Here is a 20,000-nt window from a genome sequence, read left to right as displayed (position 1 = left end):
CTCTCTCTGCACAGTCGATCTCCTCCTCATCCTCCGCCAGCTCTTCCCCTTCCTCCCCCTCGGGCTCCAGGCCCAGTCCCGCCTCCTTCAAGCATGGCAACCGCTCTGTTGGCACCGTGGCGATCACCTGGCACAGTGGACATATGAGTCAGAACAGAATAGAATAGAATAGAATGTGCAATCTATAGCGTAAAGTGAAATGAGCGCCGTCAGCCAATAGTGGCTCATTGCAGTTTGTTTCAGCTGGCTGTAGAGCTGCTTACCTGCCCCCAGAGCAGCTCTCCAACTCCCACAAAGAGACACCAAAGCCACTGCTCCACATTGAGAGGGGCACAGCTGAAGGGCTTCCCTCCCCATTGCACAATCACAATCTACAGCAGAAACACAGGGAGGAACATCAAAACGATTGCAAACACAAACGCATCACTGCACTTCCCTTACCTGCAGTCTCATCTGGATCGGCCAGGACAACAGAATGTGTCCTTTACACATCCATTTAGAAACAAGTCATGTATAAAGAGTAAACTGAAAGATAAAATATGCGGTTTATGCTGTGTTAGTAATCGTTCCAATATATTACGGAATCAGTCCTGCGGCATGTTTCCACTCAGGATGTTTAAACTTGAATCACAGTAACACCATACTCTACAGGTCTGTAAACCTCAATGGTTGTAGAGTCAAACATTTTAACAGCAACATGATCATTTACACCAGGAACACTGCCTCATCACAGCGACACTATCATCCCCACACTGAACTGCACAGTCTTACGTTTCACAGTGTATCATATACAGTCCAGTATATCTGTGTGCAGACAGGAGGGATCCATCTTCCTTACTTATCTCATTCTGTCTGTCACCCTCTCTCTCAGGCCGCGCTCTGTCTTCATCTCTCTGATCTTTTCAAATATCTCTGAACTGTCTCTTTCCTCTCCCACCAAAATCACTGCCATCCATCTCCAGCTGTTTATTTTCTTGTTCTCCACAGAACATGGCAGCTTCAGAAAATATATTCTATCTTCTGCTGCCTTTATCTGCATAACTGTGCTTTGTTTGTTTGTTTTTGTGTTCATGTTGGAACAATTTCTGCATCTCTTTCATATTCTGAATTGATTAAGCTAACTTCCTGTGTGTGGTAAAGAGTCTAAAATCTTTTCTGTAAGCAAATGTTACAGTTCGGTTTTGTTCTTTTCCAGTGGTAAAGACAGCAATGTTCCCATGTCCTGATCCCAAATACTTCCTCCCTTCCTCCATCCTCCTCTAATCTCTACATCCCCGTCCCCCTTCACCTTACCTGCACAGCAAAGGTCCCCAAAACAATGGTGCAGAAGATGGGGTTGGCAAATATTCCATCAAAGACGTTTCTCTCTCCGTGGATCTTGCGGGCGTTGATTTCATTGAAAAGTTGCATGAGGACAAAAGTGTTGAAGATGATGGTGTAATGCTCAGACGGAGGGGAATGGAGAGGAGCGTTGCGGCCGCTGTCAATGTTAAAGATGCGCTCGCCTGAAGGTGGGAAACAGGTGGGGGAGAAAGATGAAAAAGAAACAGGAGATGAGCGATCTGGAAATAATCTGCTGTGTTGCTATTCTGGGTGTGTGTGTGTGTGTGTGTGTGATCTGCTTTAGGACAAAGTAACAACAACATAGTGATGCTTTTAAGTGTTTCTGTGACTGGGTGTGTATGTGTGTGTGCACCTATGAACAGCAGGGTAAAGATGATGACCAGTTGGTAGACTCCATGTCCCAGGATGTTCTTCATCATGGTCAGGGAGATGAGCGGGTTGTTTCTTCCATAGGGTTTCCGTAGCAACAGAGCCTCCGTTGGGGGCTCGGTGGCCAGGGCCAGTGAGGCAAACGTGTCCATGATTAGATTCACCCACAGCATCTGCACCGCCTTCAGTGGAGAGTCCTGCAGAGAGCGAGGGAAAGAGAGAGAGAGAGGGAGAGGGAGAGGGAGAGAGGGAGAGAGGGAGAGAGATGATGACGGGACACTGTGATGTTTAGGGATATTTGTGCTTTCTGTTAAACATATTTGTTGGTAACTGTATATGAAGTGTCAGTGTGCATACAAAATGAGAGGGGATCGATCAGTCATCAGAGGCCTGTGTCACAAAACAAGTTGATAAAACTCCGTCAGGCTAATATCAGGTTCTGCTGTTTTCTGTTAATTCGTTGGAAAATCTAGAGGGCACTCAGAGAGCATAAACTCTACCTCTGCCAAGGAAAACACTTCTCTGATTTCACTTTCATTGCCAGCATGAAAGACTTCAACTGTCATTACATTTCAAACAAATTTGCAAACAAGATTTATTTTTCCTTTCTCCTCCTCTCCCATTGTCCTGTCAAAATGCGATCTCCAATAAAAAAAATTCAAATAAAAAGTGACACCTGTGCAAGCATTTATCTTAATACAGGCCTAAAGCTTGTTGACATCACTGAGGTCTTATATTGACCCTGACCTGATTGGCTTTGCTTTATTTAGTCCAGTATGTGTGTGTGTGTGTGTGTCAGTCTTCCTCTCCGTGTACCTGTGTGATGCAGGCCCCAGTGAAGGCCACGATGACAGCCACCACATTGACGGTGAGCTGGAACTGCAGGAACTTGGAGATGCTGTCGTACACGTTGCGTCCCCACATCACAGCCTTGACAATGCTGCTGAAGTTATCGTCGGTCAGGATGATGTCAGACGCCTCTTTAGCCACGTCTGTCCCAGCAATGCCCTGACGAAGGTTAAGATCCGGTCAGAATCGAATGTGGTCTGTTCAGGTTGAGGACTTTTAGCTGTAATAATGTTGAATACTACTGCAAACAAGTAGTTACCATGGCGAAGCCCACATCAGCCTTCTTTAGAGCCGGTCCATCATTGGTTCCATCACCTGTTACAGCGACAACCTGCCTCTGTTCTAACACGGTACTGTCGATGATGCCTGGACAAAAGCAGAATAAGAGTGGCAGTGGAGTGTGTGTATGTATGAACATGTGCATTTATGAGTTTGGGATAATTAACTCCCGACTCACCTTTGACCAGTGTGTGTTTGTCAGTTGGCGAGGAGCGAGCCAGCACACGGAGTTTGGGCCAGATCTTGTCAATGCGCTCCTGTTCGATCTGTGGATCAGACGGAGAGGAAGAGGGGCTTTGGCGTGATGATGGTAGGCACTTATTTCACTAGATGTCACTGTTGATCAAAAGTCTGTGCCACATCCGAGTCACGCAGGTGCGACGGAGAGAGAAGGATCAGAGGCTATGAAGCTGGCCCCCATATAGTGCTCTGTTGCAATTAATTTAACCACACTACACACTCACATAATGAAAAGGTGCACTTTCAAATGAAAATCTAAATTCACACCCCGTAAAAAAACTGCAAGGCCACTGCACAATTCTACAGAATTCCATCTCATTAAGCAATCTGCTGAATTTAAATGACGACGCTGACGGGTTGGTTGGAAGCAATGCCGGCCCAAATGATTCTTTTGATAGCGTGCGCCAACTCAAGCACACAGGTTTGGATGGAGAATCAGAGGTGAGCCAGAGATAACGAGTGAGATTGAGGGTTTTCTTTTACATTGAAAGACAAATGCATCAGTATTTTCTAGTGAGAACACTTGATCACGTGTGAATCTCTGCTGTGCTATTTGGTGCTTGAACAGAAACCTGGCTTGGTTAAGAAAAAAAAGCAAGGGAGGGGCTAGAGGAGAGCAGGGATCAGTGGCTCCTCCCATCACAGATGTTTTGTTGAATAACATCCATTTGTAGTTATTTCAATTTGCACAAAAGAAAACACCCGCTAGAATATACAAGCATCTATTTTTGAAACGCTATAATATTACAGAAATGTACAACTCACCTCTCCTTTCTCATTTCTGATTCGTCGGTTAAAGTCTTTGCCCTCTAGACAGATAAAGTCATCCCCAGGGTGGATGATGCCACATTTAGCAGCAATGGCCCTGGCTGTGTTAATGTTATCACCAGTCACCATGCGCACTGTGATGCCTGCGCGCTGACACTTTCGGATTGCATCGGGAACCTACAGGGACACGGGAATGTGTTCATGTAAATATTAAACATAATGCAAAAAATCAGGTGTTAATTAGCGCATCAGCTCCGTGTTTGAGGTAAACTCAGGCGCACAGATACGCGCATACACACACACGTACCACACATCACATCCTACCTCAGGCCGCACAGGGTCCTCTATTCCCACCACAGTGATGCAGGTCAACTCAGTCACTATTTCTGCCTCATTTTCCCAGTCTGGCTCCGGGTTGGCTGGCAGGTCACGGAATGCGATGCAGATTGTCCTCAAACCCTCACACGCCATTGGTTCAATCACCTGATAATCAATTCATATTACAGCAATGGTGAGGAATAAGTCAACTCTCTCGGTCCATCACACTGCCAACTATGCATTTGATGTACCTTAGTGAGCTGGAATGAACTGTTGTAAGGAGGATTTTACCCCCGGCACCAGCTGTGTTCATCAGGAGCCATATTCAGGTCACTCACTGCCTGGCTTCATGCTCTGCCACCCTTGCTCACCCACTGTTAGTATGTATTTGCAGCTGTATGCACTAATCTACTGTATGTGTAACAAATAAATGTATTTTTGCTGATTTGTTACAACTCAAGTGAGCAAGCCAAGCAGTTTTATTTACATCAGCTCACTCGCATCCTATTCAGCAATGCTCACTCTAACAATGCTCACAGTGAGGTGAGGTTGTAATCGGCAGTTACATGCTGGCAGATATTATCGGCTCACCCACCAAAGCTATTTCATCTTACAGATATATTGTAATAATAACTTTTTGCTGGTGTGGTCTTTGGCCTTGGGGCTGAGCCATTCCAGGACATTATTTACAGCCCCTTACTGCACGCCATCTGGACTTTCTGTATGTTTGTTCACCTATATTTCCCCCCTATCAAAGGGTTAGAAAGAAGCTATCTTCCTCATGCTGTAACTGAGTAACATTTATGATGAATGTACCAAGCCAAGGTCAATAAAAGCAGTCTGACAACACAGAAGTCAATAAATGAAGCACAATTATACGCAGAGGGCCTCCACAGCCATTTCATAATTCTATCAAAATTGCTTGGAGGACAATATATTGAAATGATTCTGCATGCAGGACTTTAAAGACATGTGTTTTCAAATATTTTACCCCAGTGGCTCACCTGTTTGACCATGTCATCTCTGTCACGGGGGCGGAAACCGCGAGCTTCACCGCTGGCATCCTGGACAAAGGAACACCTGTACAGAACACAAACATTCAATGTATTTTTCCAATCCTTTTTTTTATTCGGCATCAAAGTCTTTTCTGGCTTCTGTCCATCTCCTCTTTGCATTCCTATCACTCACTTCTTCAGCATGATCTCTGAGGCTCCTTTGCTGTAGAGACGGAAGGAGCCATCTGGCAGTTTGAGCACTGTACTCATGGATTTACGAGTTGAGTTGAATGTATACACCTGAGAGAGAGAGAGAGAGAGAGAGAGAGAGAGAGAGAGAGAGAGAGAGAGAGAGAGAGAGAGAGAGAGAGAGAGAGAGAGAGAGAGAGAGAGAGAGAGAGATTATCATATATTCTAATGTACTGTGAAAACCCCACAAAGGTGAATGTGTTTTATGGCTCTCTACCTTGTACAGTCTCTCTTCAGGGATCTGCTCTCGAACAGCGGCATAGTCCCGTTGAAGGTCTAAAACAAATCCCAGCAGACCGCACTCTGTCTTGTTGCCCACCTGCTTAGCCAGACCCCCCTCCACATCAGGCGGCTGACAGAGTGTAGAGATTGGGTGTATATTAAAGCCAGGGAGTGCGGTTTTGAAGAGAAAGAAAGAAGAAGGAGGAGGTGAGGAAGAGGAGGAGGAGAAGGATAAAAGACAGTGGTGGGAGGAAAATGTTAAATCGGTCAAAATGGATGAAGAAAGAGGAAAGGAAATGATGACATTGAAAGAAATTCAGAGGAAAAGGTAGAATTAATTTCAGAGTCCTCTGAATACACTCACATGACAGACAGCTTAACAGCTTAAGGGGCTGTAAGAAAGAACGACTTTTTGCAAACAATGGCATGACTCACCAGGATCTTGGAGGTGTAGGCGCTGTTGATAGCGATAGCATTGACTAATAGATCCAGTGTTCGGGGGCTGACTTGTCCAGGGTCTGGGACGGCACGGTGGTGTGTATCACCTGAGGAATAATGACTTCCCGTTAATGCATTTCAATAATATTCTCTGAACATTCAGTCACAAGGCCTCTGAGATAGACTGTCATGAACTGAAGGGTTAGAATTTACATCTGCTTAAGTTTCATTACATAATCTAGCACATCTATCAGAAGAAATACAGAGATGTTTTTGAAATACATAATAATGGACGTACTCTTTATTCCCAACATGGATGAGGATGTAGGAATGCTCCACGACTTTGGTTGTAGTTGGGACTCACCTAGGTAACACTGCACCACAGTCATGCGGTTGGTGGTTAGGGTACCGGTCTTATCAGAGCAGATGGCTGTGGCGTTGCCCATGGTCTCACATGCATCCAGGTGGCGCACAAGGTTGTTGTCTTTCATCATTTTCTACATATGAGACAGTGATGGGAAGCACAGGGGAGGGTGTGTGAGGAGTGTGGGTTGAGTGAGTCGTGATAGATAAACGGAGGGAGGAGCAACGGAGTGAATTGATGGAGGGACAGAGAGAGAAGAAGGGAAAATGTCAACTGATGATTGAACGGGAGGCAAAACAAAACATTTTCTTTGTTCCTCCATTCTCTTTCTTTCAAGGTATTGTTAATAGTCTATTGCATATATTACACGCAATGAATCTAGTTAATCATTCACTTAAGATACATATTATACATACTTAAATATATCAACTACAAAGCTTTTTAAATAGAATATTGCAGGGTTTCACAATTAGTTTCACTGTTTTTCATATTGTGAGACAATCAAGATCAGGGAGAACAGATTTTAAGAAACAAACCATACCTCATTGATAACATCTACTATGGAAGTTATATTTTTGATTGTGTTTATTAGATGGCAGTTTCTTTTCTATTTTTCCAAAGATCTCTTTTTGTCCCAGTGTATGAATCGCTTCAGATGCGTTTACCTTAACAGAATAAGCCAGAGAGATGGTGACAGCGAGAGGTAAGCCCTCTGGGACAGCCACCACCAACACAGTGACTCCAATGATGAAGAACTTGACAAAGTACTGAATGTAGACGGGAGTACACTCTGCCATCCAAGCACGACCTACAATACACACACACACACACACACACACACACCGCACCCCATATTATAATACAGTTCAGTTCCAGTCATAAATCCAGAACATTAGGAGAAAGGTAAGATATGTGTGTGTTTATAGTTTGAGTATACACACAGACCTCCAACGACAAATGTTTCGATGACAAAGTAGAGCACCAGGATGATAACGGTGATGGCCGACATCACCAAACCTGCGGGGAGACACAGAGAGCGATTCAGTACATGGCTCAGTTCCTCTCTCTGAACTGTGAGCTCTCTAACATCATCACCGTTTACCAGCACTCAGCACCGTCCATTACTGAGAAACAACAAAACATTAATCGAACGATGAGCCTTCACACGTTATGTGCAAATTTTCACACAACTCCCACAATTCAGTTTTCAGAAAGAACTCTGCTGTTGCGTCATTGCCACCAAAGCACCTTGGAATTGTGGGATAGACGTTTCCTAAAAGTGAGAGTGTGAAATCTGCATCGTTTAGCTTTGAGAGAATTTTACCTGCTTTGCCAATCTGAACAGCCAGTTTGGTCAGTTTGCCCTGCAAAACACTCTTTTCCTTCTTAGGGACACTGGTCTTCTTCTTCTCTCTGTCCTCCACCTCGCCTCCTTCTGCACTCTTAAGGGGTTGCATTTCCATGGCAACACCCCCATCCTGCTTCTTGGCTGTAATACACGCAAACAAAAACTATCATCACTGCACCTGTAGATGAGGTAGAATCACCAAATCAACCTTCACACACATATTTGTGAGGAGATATTTACTCGACACAATCTTTTACCTTTGTTCTGATTGTTCTCCACAGCGCCATCAGGTTGCTTTCCTGAAACAGATGAAAAAAGAGAGAGTAAGGCAAAGAAAGACACTCAAACAGAACCCTTTCTTATGATCTCCGGACACCCAAAAACACACGTCCAGAACCAGAGAGCCACGATAAGGCCAACCAAATTAAAGGGGAACAGTGATAATGGTGCAGACATTAATACACTGGGTCAAGAGACTGAGAGACACTGGATGTGTGCTAGATCACTGTCACTTTCACTGCAATGTTTACCAGGGTCCATTCACTGGCTAACGAAAGGAGCGGGGTGGGGCAGACGACTTTGTGCTCACATACCATTGGTGACTGTTCTGTGATTGGCATCTGTAGAGGTGAGGGACTGAGTATTGTCCTCTGTTTGGAGGGGCAGTGAAGAATGTGCAAAGAAGAAAGGTTTGGGGGGCGATTGGCGAAAAGGAGGATTTAGTAACAAGACAAAGCAAAAGAGAGCAAAAAAAGAAAGAATAAAAACTCAAATAATGAATGGGATTGCATGCATGAATATACCAGTCAAATGTTTATCAATGACTACATAAAATGGACAAATGTCATTGAGTATAACCTCTATCTCAAAGTGAAAAGCAAACAGCCCCATAGCAAATCCACATTGCATGAGGAAAAAACTAACAAGTTATGGCATTTGTAGAGATCTTATGAATAATGTATTAGCACCAGTAAATGGCTGTCTGAATGATCCAGCCCACAGAGGCTGCTGCATGGAGTGCAACGCGTGTCATTGCACAAGTAACACTCCAGAATCAGAAGAGAATCAAAAAGTCTTATGATTTTGATACATAAAACAAGCATCATACACTTATTAGTGTGGTGTCACTCTGCTTTAATGTTGTCAGCAATGCCATACACATTCCCATGAGTAAGTGAGAACGGCACTGGTATAGGTATGGATGAGTGCACTGGTAATGACATTAACCTTGAGTGCTTTTGAAAGTGTGTGTAGCCTTTCTTTGCTGTCTGCAGCTCTCCTCTGGCTGCAAGGCCTTCCAAAACAAATTTGAGCTCAGACTAATGCTTCATACGTTGAGCAACTGACTGTCTTCCGTGAATGTCTCCGGCTCCCTTGCTCTCCACTGCTCTTTCAATAATTGATTCAATCTGCAGCCTCTCTCTCTCTCAGATTAAGGGAGGGAACGAGAAACAGAGGAGAGCAACAGCAGAGAGAGGAAAGCAAAAGAGGGCAAGTGAGTGGGGTAAACAAGAGATGAAGTGAAAGAAAAATGAAAGGCAAAAATAGGGGCATGAGAAAGCAAGGGAGTGAGAGAGAGAGAGAGAGAGAGAGAGAGAGAGAGAGAGAGAGAGAGAGAGAGAGAGAGAGAGTTAGGGAGAGAGGGAGAGTGGGGGGAAGAGTGGGAAGAGGGATCTGGGCTAAATTATCTATGAGGTTAAACTGGTGTGTTTCCTGTTCAAGCTCTTATCTGAAATCAGCCACCTACCTTTGCACTCACATTCAGATTCACGCGCGCACGCACGCACACACACACACACACACACACACACACACACACACACACACACACACACACACACACACACACACACACAGTGTGTGAAGTATTCATGTGGATAGTGGATAGTGATGTGTTTGAGAGCCTGAAACTGCCCATTTCCTGTACACTAAAGTTGTATTGTGGTGCTTTAGTTTTTTTATACATGTATTTTTAACACATTACCCAGGTCACCACACGTCCTTGCATCTTTAAGTGACAGTGGTCTATGTCCATGAGGCAATGTCATATCTACATCAAATTGGCTGAATTTGGATGATTTGGGATTGGGAATTTGTAGCATTAGTTTCACCTTCTTGTCTCACTAACAGTAAGAAACAGACTCTCACAGTATATGCATACAAATATCAACTACTCAATAAACATTCATCATAATCAGTACATGTATCAATTTTCAGAATAATTGATTGTTGAAGCCCTACTGACAAGCTTGTTCTCCTACCCAATAACCCAATATCATCCCCATGATGTTACAGCATCCCACATCTCTCTTCTGTTTACCTTTCTTCTCTTTTCCCTCTTCCTCTATCTCTCCAGCTCCCAGCAGGGTGAAGATGATGCCAGTCTGTGAGTTGACTCCTACAGCCGTCACCAGCATTCTGCCCGAGCCCTCCATCACATGGGTACCTGCAAACATCCAAACAGGCTGCTGCTTTAGTTTCAGAGTGGCGGCCTCCAAAGGGTCACCGATACGAAACGACAAATCACAATCTTACACAGCTTCTTACACAGATGTTCCTCAATGTGTCCTTGTGCACAACACGTGATAAACATTTCAGCTTTTTTGCTGCTAGGCTGGGAACAAATCCGAGCCAAGAGCAAAGCTCAACAGGGATACATCATCACGCCTGTGGCAGGAAATGCTGACCTCAAAATGTTGTTGATCATGCCGTCGGTGTGAGCCAAACCATAGTTCTGGCAAGAGTATAAACAGTAAGTAGATTGGTCAAAGAGCTTAGTAGATTACAGGTCTTAGTCGGGTTATCACTGCTGGCATTATAAGTGGTGGTAACCCTGCAGACACGTTGCCAATACAATGCTTTTGAGACCAACCAGGGTGAAGTTCAATAGTTCAAACTATCAGCACCCCAACAAATGACCCCATCTGTGATGTCCTTAAACCCTATGATGCAATGCAGCTAAGTTGCTCAATATGGCTCTTAATGGAAGTAAATGATGGCTCGGTTGATGAAGTGATTCTGTGTTTTCACTTTAGGAGTGTTAGTTTCTGAGCGTAAATAGGTCCCATCTGGTTAAACTGCCATTGATAAAGAGCCTGCACGCACGCACACACAGCACTTTTTATGCAAAATAGTCTGAAACGATTAGATGTTTAATTTTACAGAGCACCTTTTTCCTGAATGTCTACAGTTACATGTTTAAGGTAAAAAAGAAATGGGACAAAAATGGATTCTACTCGTATAAGCTGTGTTGTTGTTGTTAGGTAATGTCCAGTATCTGAAAGTGAATGAATTAAAAATAAACGACAATAAAGCTGCTGCCAGGAGCCGACAGGAAGCAGTCGGCTGTATTTGTGCTCCAGTTCTTCACAATGCAGATTTCTTTACATTTTTCTCATTTGAAAACATTTCGCACAACTCCTGGGATAAAACTGTACTGGTTTACAGCATTTATTAAGGTTTTAATTCAATTTAGAAGAGACTACAGGTGTCGTTTATGGTAAAAATACAGCAATTATCCAGTAGAATGTATATGTAAGCATTTGAACACCATAAACTGTTATGGAACTGTATGGATCTGTTACTTTGGACTTGTATTACTTTGTCTACAATGAAAAATAAAACTATTCATGTATTGGATTGACTTTTTGGCAGGCATTTGATTTTTGGCACAGCAATTATTGGAGAGCTGCAGGATAAGGAAAAATAGAGAAGCTTTTATGTTATGTACATAAACTACATACTTGCTAAATTAGAACAGGAAGAACAGGAAGACAAATATCTCCTGCCCTTCTTGCAAAAAGGCATAATGGCATATCTCACACATAGATGATTACACCCCTCAACCACCACAGCATAACAATAACAATTGTATATGTATATTTATCTATTTAATTACTAGGTTTTTAAAATCTATTCTAAAAGGTTTTGTAGTAACAAAGTAGTTGTGAAGTCTCTGCAGGTGAAACCGGTGGCGTTGGCTCCTGGTTTTCTGTGTTCATCTACACACAGACACCTCAGCATGCACATATACACTGATATCCTGCAGGTTTTGATTTTTATGGGCTGTAAAAACTGAAAATGTCTACACAAACCTGAGAGCAGCATGGGGTCCTTATCCACACATTTGCGTACGTGGTCAGACTCTCCAGTAAGAGAGCTCTCATCTATCTTCAGGTCGTTGGCCTGAACCAAGATGCCATCAGCTGGCAACAGGTCCCCTGGACACAGATGGGAAAGAGGTCAGTGTTTTTCTACCTTCTACATTTTGACATTTGTATGCAGGATCGTTTAAATGTGTGGTTGAGAGTTGGAGACATGTTTAGCAGCATATACATCTAAATAGAACAACATTTTTTTAGTGTGTGAGGAACTAGGACAGGCTTAGGTATGATGGTTTGACACACAGCACCAAATAAATTAAAGGTCAAACAACAACTGTGTTCTGCACGTGTTTGGAAATAAGTACTCAGATAAAAACACACTCAGTCCCTATTAATATTTGTGTATATTTTAAGCAAGTGGGGCTTTTTGCATGAAAGATTAACCTAAATACTGGGATACCTAAGATTAAAAGTGTACTTGTGCAGCCAACATCATTAGTCAGTATTATCAGTTAATGTGGGTGTGCTGTAAGTCCTAACAGGCTGCCTCATCAACTGGCAACTGTCACAGCTCCATAGTGTGTCTCTCTGTCTGTCTGTCTGTCTGTCTCTGTGTGTGTGTGTGTGTGTGGTCTATGTCCTGCTCCCACTCCTTGATTGCAGATGGTGTTCACCTGGCTGCTGAGTTCCACCTGCTCCTCATCTCCCTTTATCGCCAGCTAGGTTACTCTCCCCATTTGCTAGTTTGTCAGTTCCTGTCAGCCTGTTTGTCAGCAGCAACCAGCCGAGCCTTCTGTTGTTTCTCAGTCAGTCTGTGCGGCATTTGTATTTTTGTGTATACCTAGTAAATTCTTGGACCTAAGCTTTGCCTCTTGGTGTTCTGCATTTATAGAAATATAAGTATTTACTCTTATCCTTATAAAAGTATTTTCAACAACAACCTCCTTACCATATTTGACCTGAGCCATGTCCCCCACCACCATGTCAGCCACAGGGATCTGGATGACATTTCCTTTCCTCACGACGGTGAACTTCTGTTCCTGTTCAATCCGGCTCTGTAGACCCCGGAACTGCTTTTCTTTGGACCAGTCATTAAACGCTGTCACCAGGACAACACACACAACGGACAGCAGAATGGCTGCACCCTCAATCCAGCCGGCCTCCGCCTCACCTTCATCCTCTGCACCAGATGCCACATCCCCACATGCTGCAGAGAGAAAGACAGATTGGACAGATGGGTATTTTGTGTGATACACATCTGGAAAGATTATTTTTTTGTGCTCGCCTCCTCCTTTGTCTCTTCTCTTCCAGTTATCAGATCAGGGTCAAATTAACCTGCTAAAGGTAAAAGATGAGCTGTGAGATGTGACTAATGATTAAGTTACTAATCAATAAATATCGGAACGGCTGGTGCTTTATTGTGAGCCTCCCTCATCAGACACATTTAGCAGCTGCTCTTTAATAGTTGCTTTCAAATTGAGTTTTTGAACATCATCATCTGTACCAGCAAACAAACACTTGAGGTTCATTGACATTCATGTCTACATGTGCTCATGTTGCACCACTTGATGAAATGAAAATTTGACCTAGTTTGTCTGAATGTTATCTAGGATCTACAATTTTTGTTTGCAGACAGAACCACAGTGTCCCCGATTTCCTCTGTCTGTCCTCCATCTTGTCCCAATGCCTCGCTGTGGAAAACAGTCCAAGAGAGACGCTGAGATTTAGTAGTTCTTTCTCCGTTTTGTTCCCATATAGCCGTATAGTTTCACATTCAGGCTATACATAATCCTGCCAATAACCCTAACCCTAATCATATCCCTTACCCTTAAAATGAATAAACGTTTTGGGAAAGCAGGTTGGAAATGTCCCAGAGAGTGAACAGCTAATATCTGGCCCCTCCTGTCCTCACATAATGTCCCACCCTCTGTGTCTCTCTCCCACTGTTGGACTTTTATCTTCTGCCCTTTCAATTTTTAACCATGGAACCAATAAAGGATTATTAGATCACTACATTGCTGTTCTGCACCAAACCATCAAGGCAATTAACAGCAAGAATGTATATGTCACCATCATCAAAGACTGCTCTCTGATGCCAGGAGCACACCATGTGATCCATGTGTTATCCTTTGATGGAAGTCGTTTCTTTTGTGAGTTTCATTTGTCAACAAATTCATTCAATACAAGCGACTGTGATGTGGGATTCAGACACATGGCGCGCACAAAACTTGCACAACACCACCAATGCAGGGGTGTTTAAGTGTGATTCCAACATGAGAGTACAATTTCAGGCCAGTTGAAACATATGCTTTGAAGAAATGTGGCTGTTCTCTCTCTTGGCTCGGCTACAGTGACGTTTGTTATGAAAAAAAAAGGGGAGAAGAAGATTCACTCCATCGACCTTCCTTCCTTGCTTTTCCTCCCTTCGCTACCCAATTGACAACTGTCTTCATCTTTCTCACTATCTGACTCTAAGTGGCAACCTTCTCTTCATCCTCAAACTTTAATTCCAGTTCCTCTTTGAACAGGAGGCCAGTGATAGAGGTGTACGTTGACATAACACTTTATTAGGTGCACTTGTAGAGGTATATGCAATCCTATATATCGCCACTACCAAAAATCTATGTAGCACCTGTCTGAACTCACAACCTGACCAAATAAACGGCCACCATCCCAACCCGACCACACCCTGTGTCCCTCCTCACCGGCAGTGTCTCCTCCAGGAGGGTGGTAGAATGAGAGGCCCAGTGAGATGATGGCAGCGATCTCCAGGATGATGAGTGTGACATCCTGCAGGGCCTCCCACACAAGCTCCAGGAAAGTCTTTGCTTGCTTTGGGGGAATAAAATTTTGGCCAAATGCTTGGCACCGACGCTCCAGGTCTGCCGGGTCTCCACTGAGACCTGAGGTGGAGAGAGTGACAGGGAGGAGAAGGAAGAGAGAGAGAGAGAGAGAGAGAGAGAGAGAGAGAGAGAGAGAGATCAAAAAACGAATAAGGGAAAATAATGCTTGAGATACCAGGAGATTTTGTGAAAAGCAAGAAACCCAAAGGAATTTGCCAGTAAAATACACACACTGCTACAAACATGCAATACAGACACACACTCACCTAAAACAAAGCAAAAAAAAGTTATTTTATCCAGTAAAAAAAAGCTTAATAACACACAAACCAAAAACCCCTAAATATGTCTGTACTCCAAATTCACTCTCTTTGCTCTCTAAAGCTTCACTGCAACATCTCCATCTCCATCCTCACCCTCCTCTCCCCTTCAACCTCACCCCTAAGTGATTCAGTTTCCATGGTGACCAGGATATCAGGTCTAGGGCTTCCTGTCTCTAACAGGTTTCTGCCCAGCAACAGGTGATGTCACTCCGACGGCACGCTCAGTTTGGAGCACAGGTTTTTTGTGATTGGCTGGCGGTTAGGGGACTGGCAATCGGTGGGCTATGGTTGGCCAAGATACATGTCAATCTCAGTGTAGTTGGCTGCTTTATTAGGTCTTCTTGTGGGCACTTGGAGACATTCTAGTTCGGTGTGCTTGCTGCAGCGAGTCACATCAAGCTCCAACAGTTGTTTAGCGATATGAAAGCTCAACAGGGTTACGAGGAAGAGAGGGGGAGAGATGGAGAGGATGAAAAACCGGAGAGAAAGAGAGAGAGAAAACCGTTGACCTTATGCTGAGCAATCCCAGCTAGCTGCATCCTCCTCGCATTAGTCCATCCGTCCCTTCCCCTCTCTCTCTCTCATCCATTCCTCCGTTCTACCCTTTCTCCTCACCCTCTTCCACAGGCTGTCTTTGGCTGTCTTCCTTCTCTCTCTCCCTCTCTTTTTCTCCCTCTCTCAATCTCCCCTTGATGTGTCCTTGACAATGCGGCAAGCTGTTCTAGCTTTCCCTCCTCACCCCCACCCCCACCCCCACCCCCACCAACCACCACACACACACACACACACACACACTTCCTCTCACTCTCCCTCTCTCTCTCATCATTTCCCTTCCTTCTCCGTTGTCTCTGTTGAATGTGTATATAATGGTCTAATACCGCAGTGCTGGGGTATCCATATCCGTGTGTATCTACGTGTGTATGGGATTGGTTGTATTGGTTTAACCCCTGCTCTGCTCTTTGTATCATATTACGGTGGATTATGTTCAGCATCAACTGCATTATAATGTATATGATGCGGTGCGCTTACCACAGTATGTGTGTATGTGTGTGTGTGTGTGTGTGTGTCATCTTGGTATTTTTTTGCAGTGTTCTTGTAAAGTATGCGTTGTGTAGGCCTATGTGACAGGATAATTCCTGACTATTTCACTCCTGTATGGATCTATTTTCTCATCTATCCATCCAATCTGCCAATTCATTTTCCTCTTTTGTGGTCGGCTCTTTTGTAATCTTGATAAGCACGGGCAGCAGCTTTTGTTGCATTGTCAACTATATTAGATCTGGAGGAAAAAATATCTTCAGCTGTGTGTTCTGAATGATCCGTCACAAGTTTGAGCAGATGGACCTTCAGGTGATGACAGACACCAGATTGTTACGTCATTTGTCTGTTTGCACTTTGGGTGCTTTGCCATGCCGGATGACACCGTATGTAAATTCTAAAAGTCAGCACCATGCAAAATATTTATATTCGAGAGTGTGGAGACCAATGTGTGTGTGTGTGTGTGTGAGTGTAAGTGAGTGTATGTTGTTTGCCAACTGCACTTTGCAGGGACAACTGCAGATACATCACACTGTGCGTGCGTGTGCGTGTGCGTGTGCGTGTGCGTGTGCGTGTGTGCGTGTGTGTGTGTGTGTGTGTGTGTGTGTGTGTGTGTGTGTGTTTGTGTGTGTGTGTGTGTGTGTTTGTGTGTGTTGGGTTTGTTGAGGCCTGCTGCACTGATTCCTGACCAGCTCACAGTATCAAATTAGCAACACTCAACACAGACTTACTGTAACTAAACACCCACTAATTTTCTCTCTCTCCCTCTCTCTCTCTCTCTCTCTCTCTCTCTCTCTCTCACACACACACACGCACACACTCTTTCTCTCTCTCTATTCGTCTTCCATTCACTCCTCTCTCCATTCCTCACATCTCATAGTTCTCAGTCATCTCTCTCTTACCGACTTTCCCAGCCAACTTCTCTCTGCTGTTGTGTTGCTAGGCTACAAACTAGTTGAAGGAGTGGGTGTAGTGTGGTACCACACCCCTGTTAGAACACACAAATAAATACACACACAAACACACTCACACACTCACACGCACGCATCCTCACTAATCATTCTGAATCTTTGATTGGCATAATCCCATTAACATCCACCCAGTCATTCCTCTGACTCTTATATCCTTTTTTAACCCCATCCATCCATCCATCCATCCATCCATCCATCCATCCATCCATCCATCCATCCATCCATCCATCGCTTTGTTCATTCAACCCTAACCCTATGGAGCCATCACTCCTTGCCTGAGTCTGGGTCACGCGTGTTCCATGTGTGTAGCGTGTTTCACTCCTACATAGAAGCGTTTTCTCTCTGCCCCATCCTGTGTGAGATGCATTGCAGTACACTAAACCCACTGCAGTGAAGCTGTTGCATTTTTTGGAATCATTCTACGTGTGCATTAATAATGCATGTGTAAAATGAAATTAATACTATTTTCCTCTGTTTTGGGGATCAAAACATTTTGTCAGTATATTAAAACTGCAAGAGAACCCAAAGCTGAAACAGAATGACTGACGGGTTCATTTAATCATTGTACCAAATTATCATAATGGGATACATGCAGATAGCAGAGTTGGCGGCAACACCACTGATGCATGTGTGTGTGTGTGTGTCTGCCCACTCATCCATCCATCCATCCATCCATCCATCCATCCATCCATCCATCCATTCATCCATCCATCCATCCATCCATCCATCGATACATCCATCCATCCATCCATCCCTTCATTCATGCTACTCCACGTCTACCAGTTCATCCAGTTAACACTTAAATCCAACCATCCATCCAGTAAGCCAGCAATCCATTCATCCATTCATGTATCCAGCCACCAGCTCAACCACCCGTGTATTCCTCTATCAACCTATCTACACACACCCCGGCCCTCATTCATTCACCCCTCAAGCCATTTACTCCTCCATTATTTATCCATCCATCCACACATCTATTTCTTTCACCCATTCAACCGTTAGTCCATCTGAGCATGCTCACCCTCAGTGGTGCTGGAGTGTACTCTCTGGCAGAGGCCCTCTGTGTCTCCGTAGCTCTCCTGGATCTTTTGCAGGGCGTCGGTACCTCGGAGCTCCATCAGCTCCCGGAGGTCCATCACTGTGACCCCAAAGTCTCCCCCTGCATTGCTGCCCTCTGCCCTTACTGTTCCTCCGCCCCCGCCTCGAGTCCCTTTGGGATAAAACTCTACTGCACTGTTTGCCATCTCACCCATCGTGGCTGTTGTTGACATGTCAGTAAGGGTCCTTTTCCTTTTCTGATCCTCCTTGCTCTCCGTAATCTGACCTCAACTCAGTTCCCCTTTCCTTCGGTTGGTTTAGGGCTGTTCATGTGATCTACAGTAAGAATCTCTGTTATCTCAGTCTTAATTTCTTGAGAAACGTTATTGGTAGTGATATGCCTTCATCAAAATGATTTTATTCAAGGGAATTTTGTTTGTTGTTGAGTTCTTCTGTTCTCTTCACTACCTAGGCCTAGTCTCCCACTACTCCTTTACCTCTCCATAAGTGGAGGAGGAGGGTGAGGGGGATGAAGGACAACGAGCAGGGGCACTTCAAGAGCGAGGCATCTGACTGAATCCAGCTTTATTTCCCTACGTCTCCTCTGCGACTCTGCTCTTTCCTCGTTTCTGTCCCCCTCCCTCCAGGGTCACAGCCGGTCCATGGACAGATGAACGGGATGGACTGACGGACAGGGACAGAGGGATGATGGACGTTTGGAGAGAGGGGCGAGCGAGGCAAAGGCAGCTGATGAATCAGAGACAGGAAGTGGATCCAGTTCAGAGGTAGCTACTGCTGCGCCACCAGGATCTGAGGAAGAGGAGAGAAGAGAAAACATTACTACTGTATTTCATTGATCTCATTCGCTATGATTATCCAACATCATCACCGGGAATCACAGTAGTAGAAAACTCGCTAAAGGCATGCTGAGTTTGCATTCATTAAGCTTGGGTTCATTAAAAAACTACAATACTTAACTATAAATAGATACTCTGTACGGATTTAAGGACATGCAGGCAATTGTAGACGTTGACCTTGTGAACCAGATTAAAGTTCTACACTCTTCTTTAGAAAATCAAAAATTGCATGGGAGATTTACGAACACAATAAAATAATGGAACATATTTGCACACATCTCTTTATTACAGTTATTTCCTGGAGTAAACTAAACCTGATTACCAAACACCATTACACATTTCCACCATGCCAACACACATTTACAAGGCTTGTGGGTTTTTATGTTAATGAATCTATGTTCAGTTTAGAATCTCCTGCGACTTGAAAAAGGAAAAAAAAGCTTCTGTTGTGAAATTCCCTTATCGATGAATTAACATTTCTGAACAGTGCAGTCAAGTACGACACACTAGCACACTTTCCTTCAACCACACCACAACAAAGTGTCATCCCATACGGGCAACTAATGCTGGCTGCAACAACACACAGAAGACAGATTTCCTATCAGAGTATTTTACATGAGGACGGGCATAAAAGAAGAGCTGAAACTCATCATTAATTCCTTTTCTCCTCCCTCCTCTCCACTCATCATGTTCCCTCAGCTCCCTCTGACTCTTCATCCCCTCCCTCCCTCCCTCCCTCCCTCCCTCCTCTCCTCTCCTCTCTTCTCTCCTCTCTGCCCTGGCATGCCTCTATCCTGACTGAGAGTGTTAGTTTATGACTGAGTCACCCTGTTCTGCCTTTGAAGCTCTCTCTCTCTCTCCCGCACGCGCTCTCGCTCTCATTTTGCTCTATTTGTCTACTGTATCTCTCTATGTGTCGACATGTGTACCTCATACCGTGTCGTGCAACATCTTATTACTTGTTATTATTTTACCTTACTCTGTCCCTCTGCTCATTTTGTTGCCCTCCCTGTCTGCCTGCTTTTCCGCTACTGCAATCATTTATTT

The 20,000-nt window shown here is 44.2% G+C and overlaps 1 protein-coding gene across 1 annotated transcript in view; it reads right to left on the bottom strand.

Annotated features, from left to right (window-relative positions):
• The window catches only part of atp2b3b (ATPase plasma membrane Ca2+ transporting 3b), a 26,427-nt gene extending 8,098 nt beyond the window's left edge, over positions 1-18,329 (bottom strand). Inside the window, exons 1-23 of the mRNA XM_076166650.1 lie at positions 18,080-18,329; positions 14,592-14,789; positions 12,836-13,093; positions 11,878-12,003; positions 10,104-10,229; positions 8,041-8,082; positions 7,760-7,924; positions 7,381-7,452; positions 7,101-7,243; positions 6,436-6,568; positions 6,069-6,178; positions 5,629-5,763; positions 5,356-5,462; positions 5,172-5,247; positions 4,174-4,332; positions 3,847-4,026; positions 3,020-3,107; positions 2,822-2,928; positions 2,530-2,721; positions 1,697-1,910; positions 1,294-1,505; positions 264-371; positions 1-127 (exon numbers count right to left, since the gene is read on the bottom strand). The exon at positions 1-127 is cut by the window's left edge and continues 56 nt beyond it. Of these exons, the coding sequence (XP_076022765.1) occupies positions 1-127; positions 264-371; positions 1,294-1,505; positions 1,697-1,910; positions 2,530-2,721; positions 2,822-2,928; positions 3,020-3,107; positions 3,847-4,026; positions 4,174-4,332; positions 5,172-5,247; positions 5,356-5,462; positions 5,629-5,763; positions 6,069-6,178; positions 6,436-6,568; positions 7,101-7,243; positions 7,381-7,452; positions 7,760-7,924; positions 8,041-8,082; positions 10,104-10,229; positions 11,878-12,003; positions 12,836-13,093; positions 14,592-14,789; positions 18,080-18,329 (3,328 nt within the window). The remainder of the gene's footprint in view (positions 128-263; positions 372-1,293; positions 1,506-1,696; positions 1,911-2,529; positions 2,722-2,821; positions 2,929-3,019; positions 3,108-3,846; positions 4,027-4,173; positions 4,333-5,171; positions 5,248-5,355; positions 5,463-5,628; positions 5,764-6,068; positions 6,179-6,435; positions 6,569-7,100; positions 7,244-7,380; positions 7,453-7,759; positions 7,925-8,040; positions 8,083-10,103; positions 10,230-11,877; positions 12,004-12,835; positions 13,094-14,591; positions 14,790-18,079) is intronic.
• Positions 18,330-20,000: the final 1,671 nt, after the last annotated feature.

This window comes from Genypterus blacodes, unplaced genomic scaffold (genome assembly GCF_046128005.1).
Source record: "Genypterus blacodes isolate CSIRO-AG114 ecotype Tasmania unplaced genomic scaffold, CSIRO-AGI_Gbla_v1 ptg000156l_1, whole genome shotgun sequence".
Taxonomy (NCBI): domain Eukaryota; kingdom Metazoa; phylum Chordata; class Actinopteri; order Ophidiiformes; family Ophidiidae; genus Genypterus; species Genypterus blacodes.
This window is presented reverse-complemented; position numbering and strand designations above follow the sequence as displayed.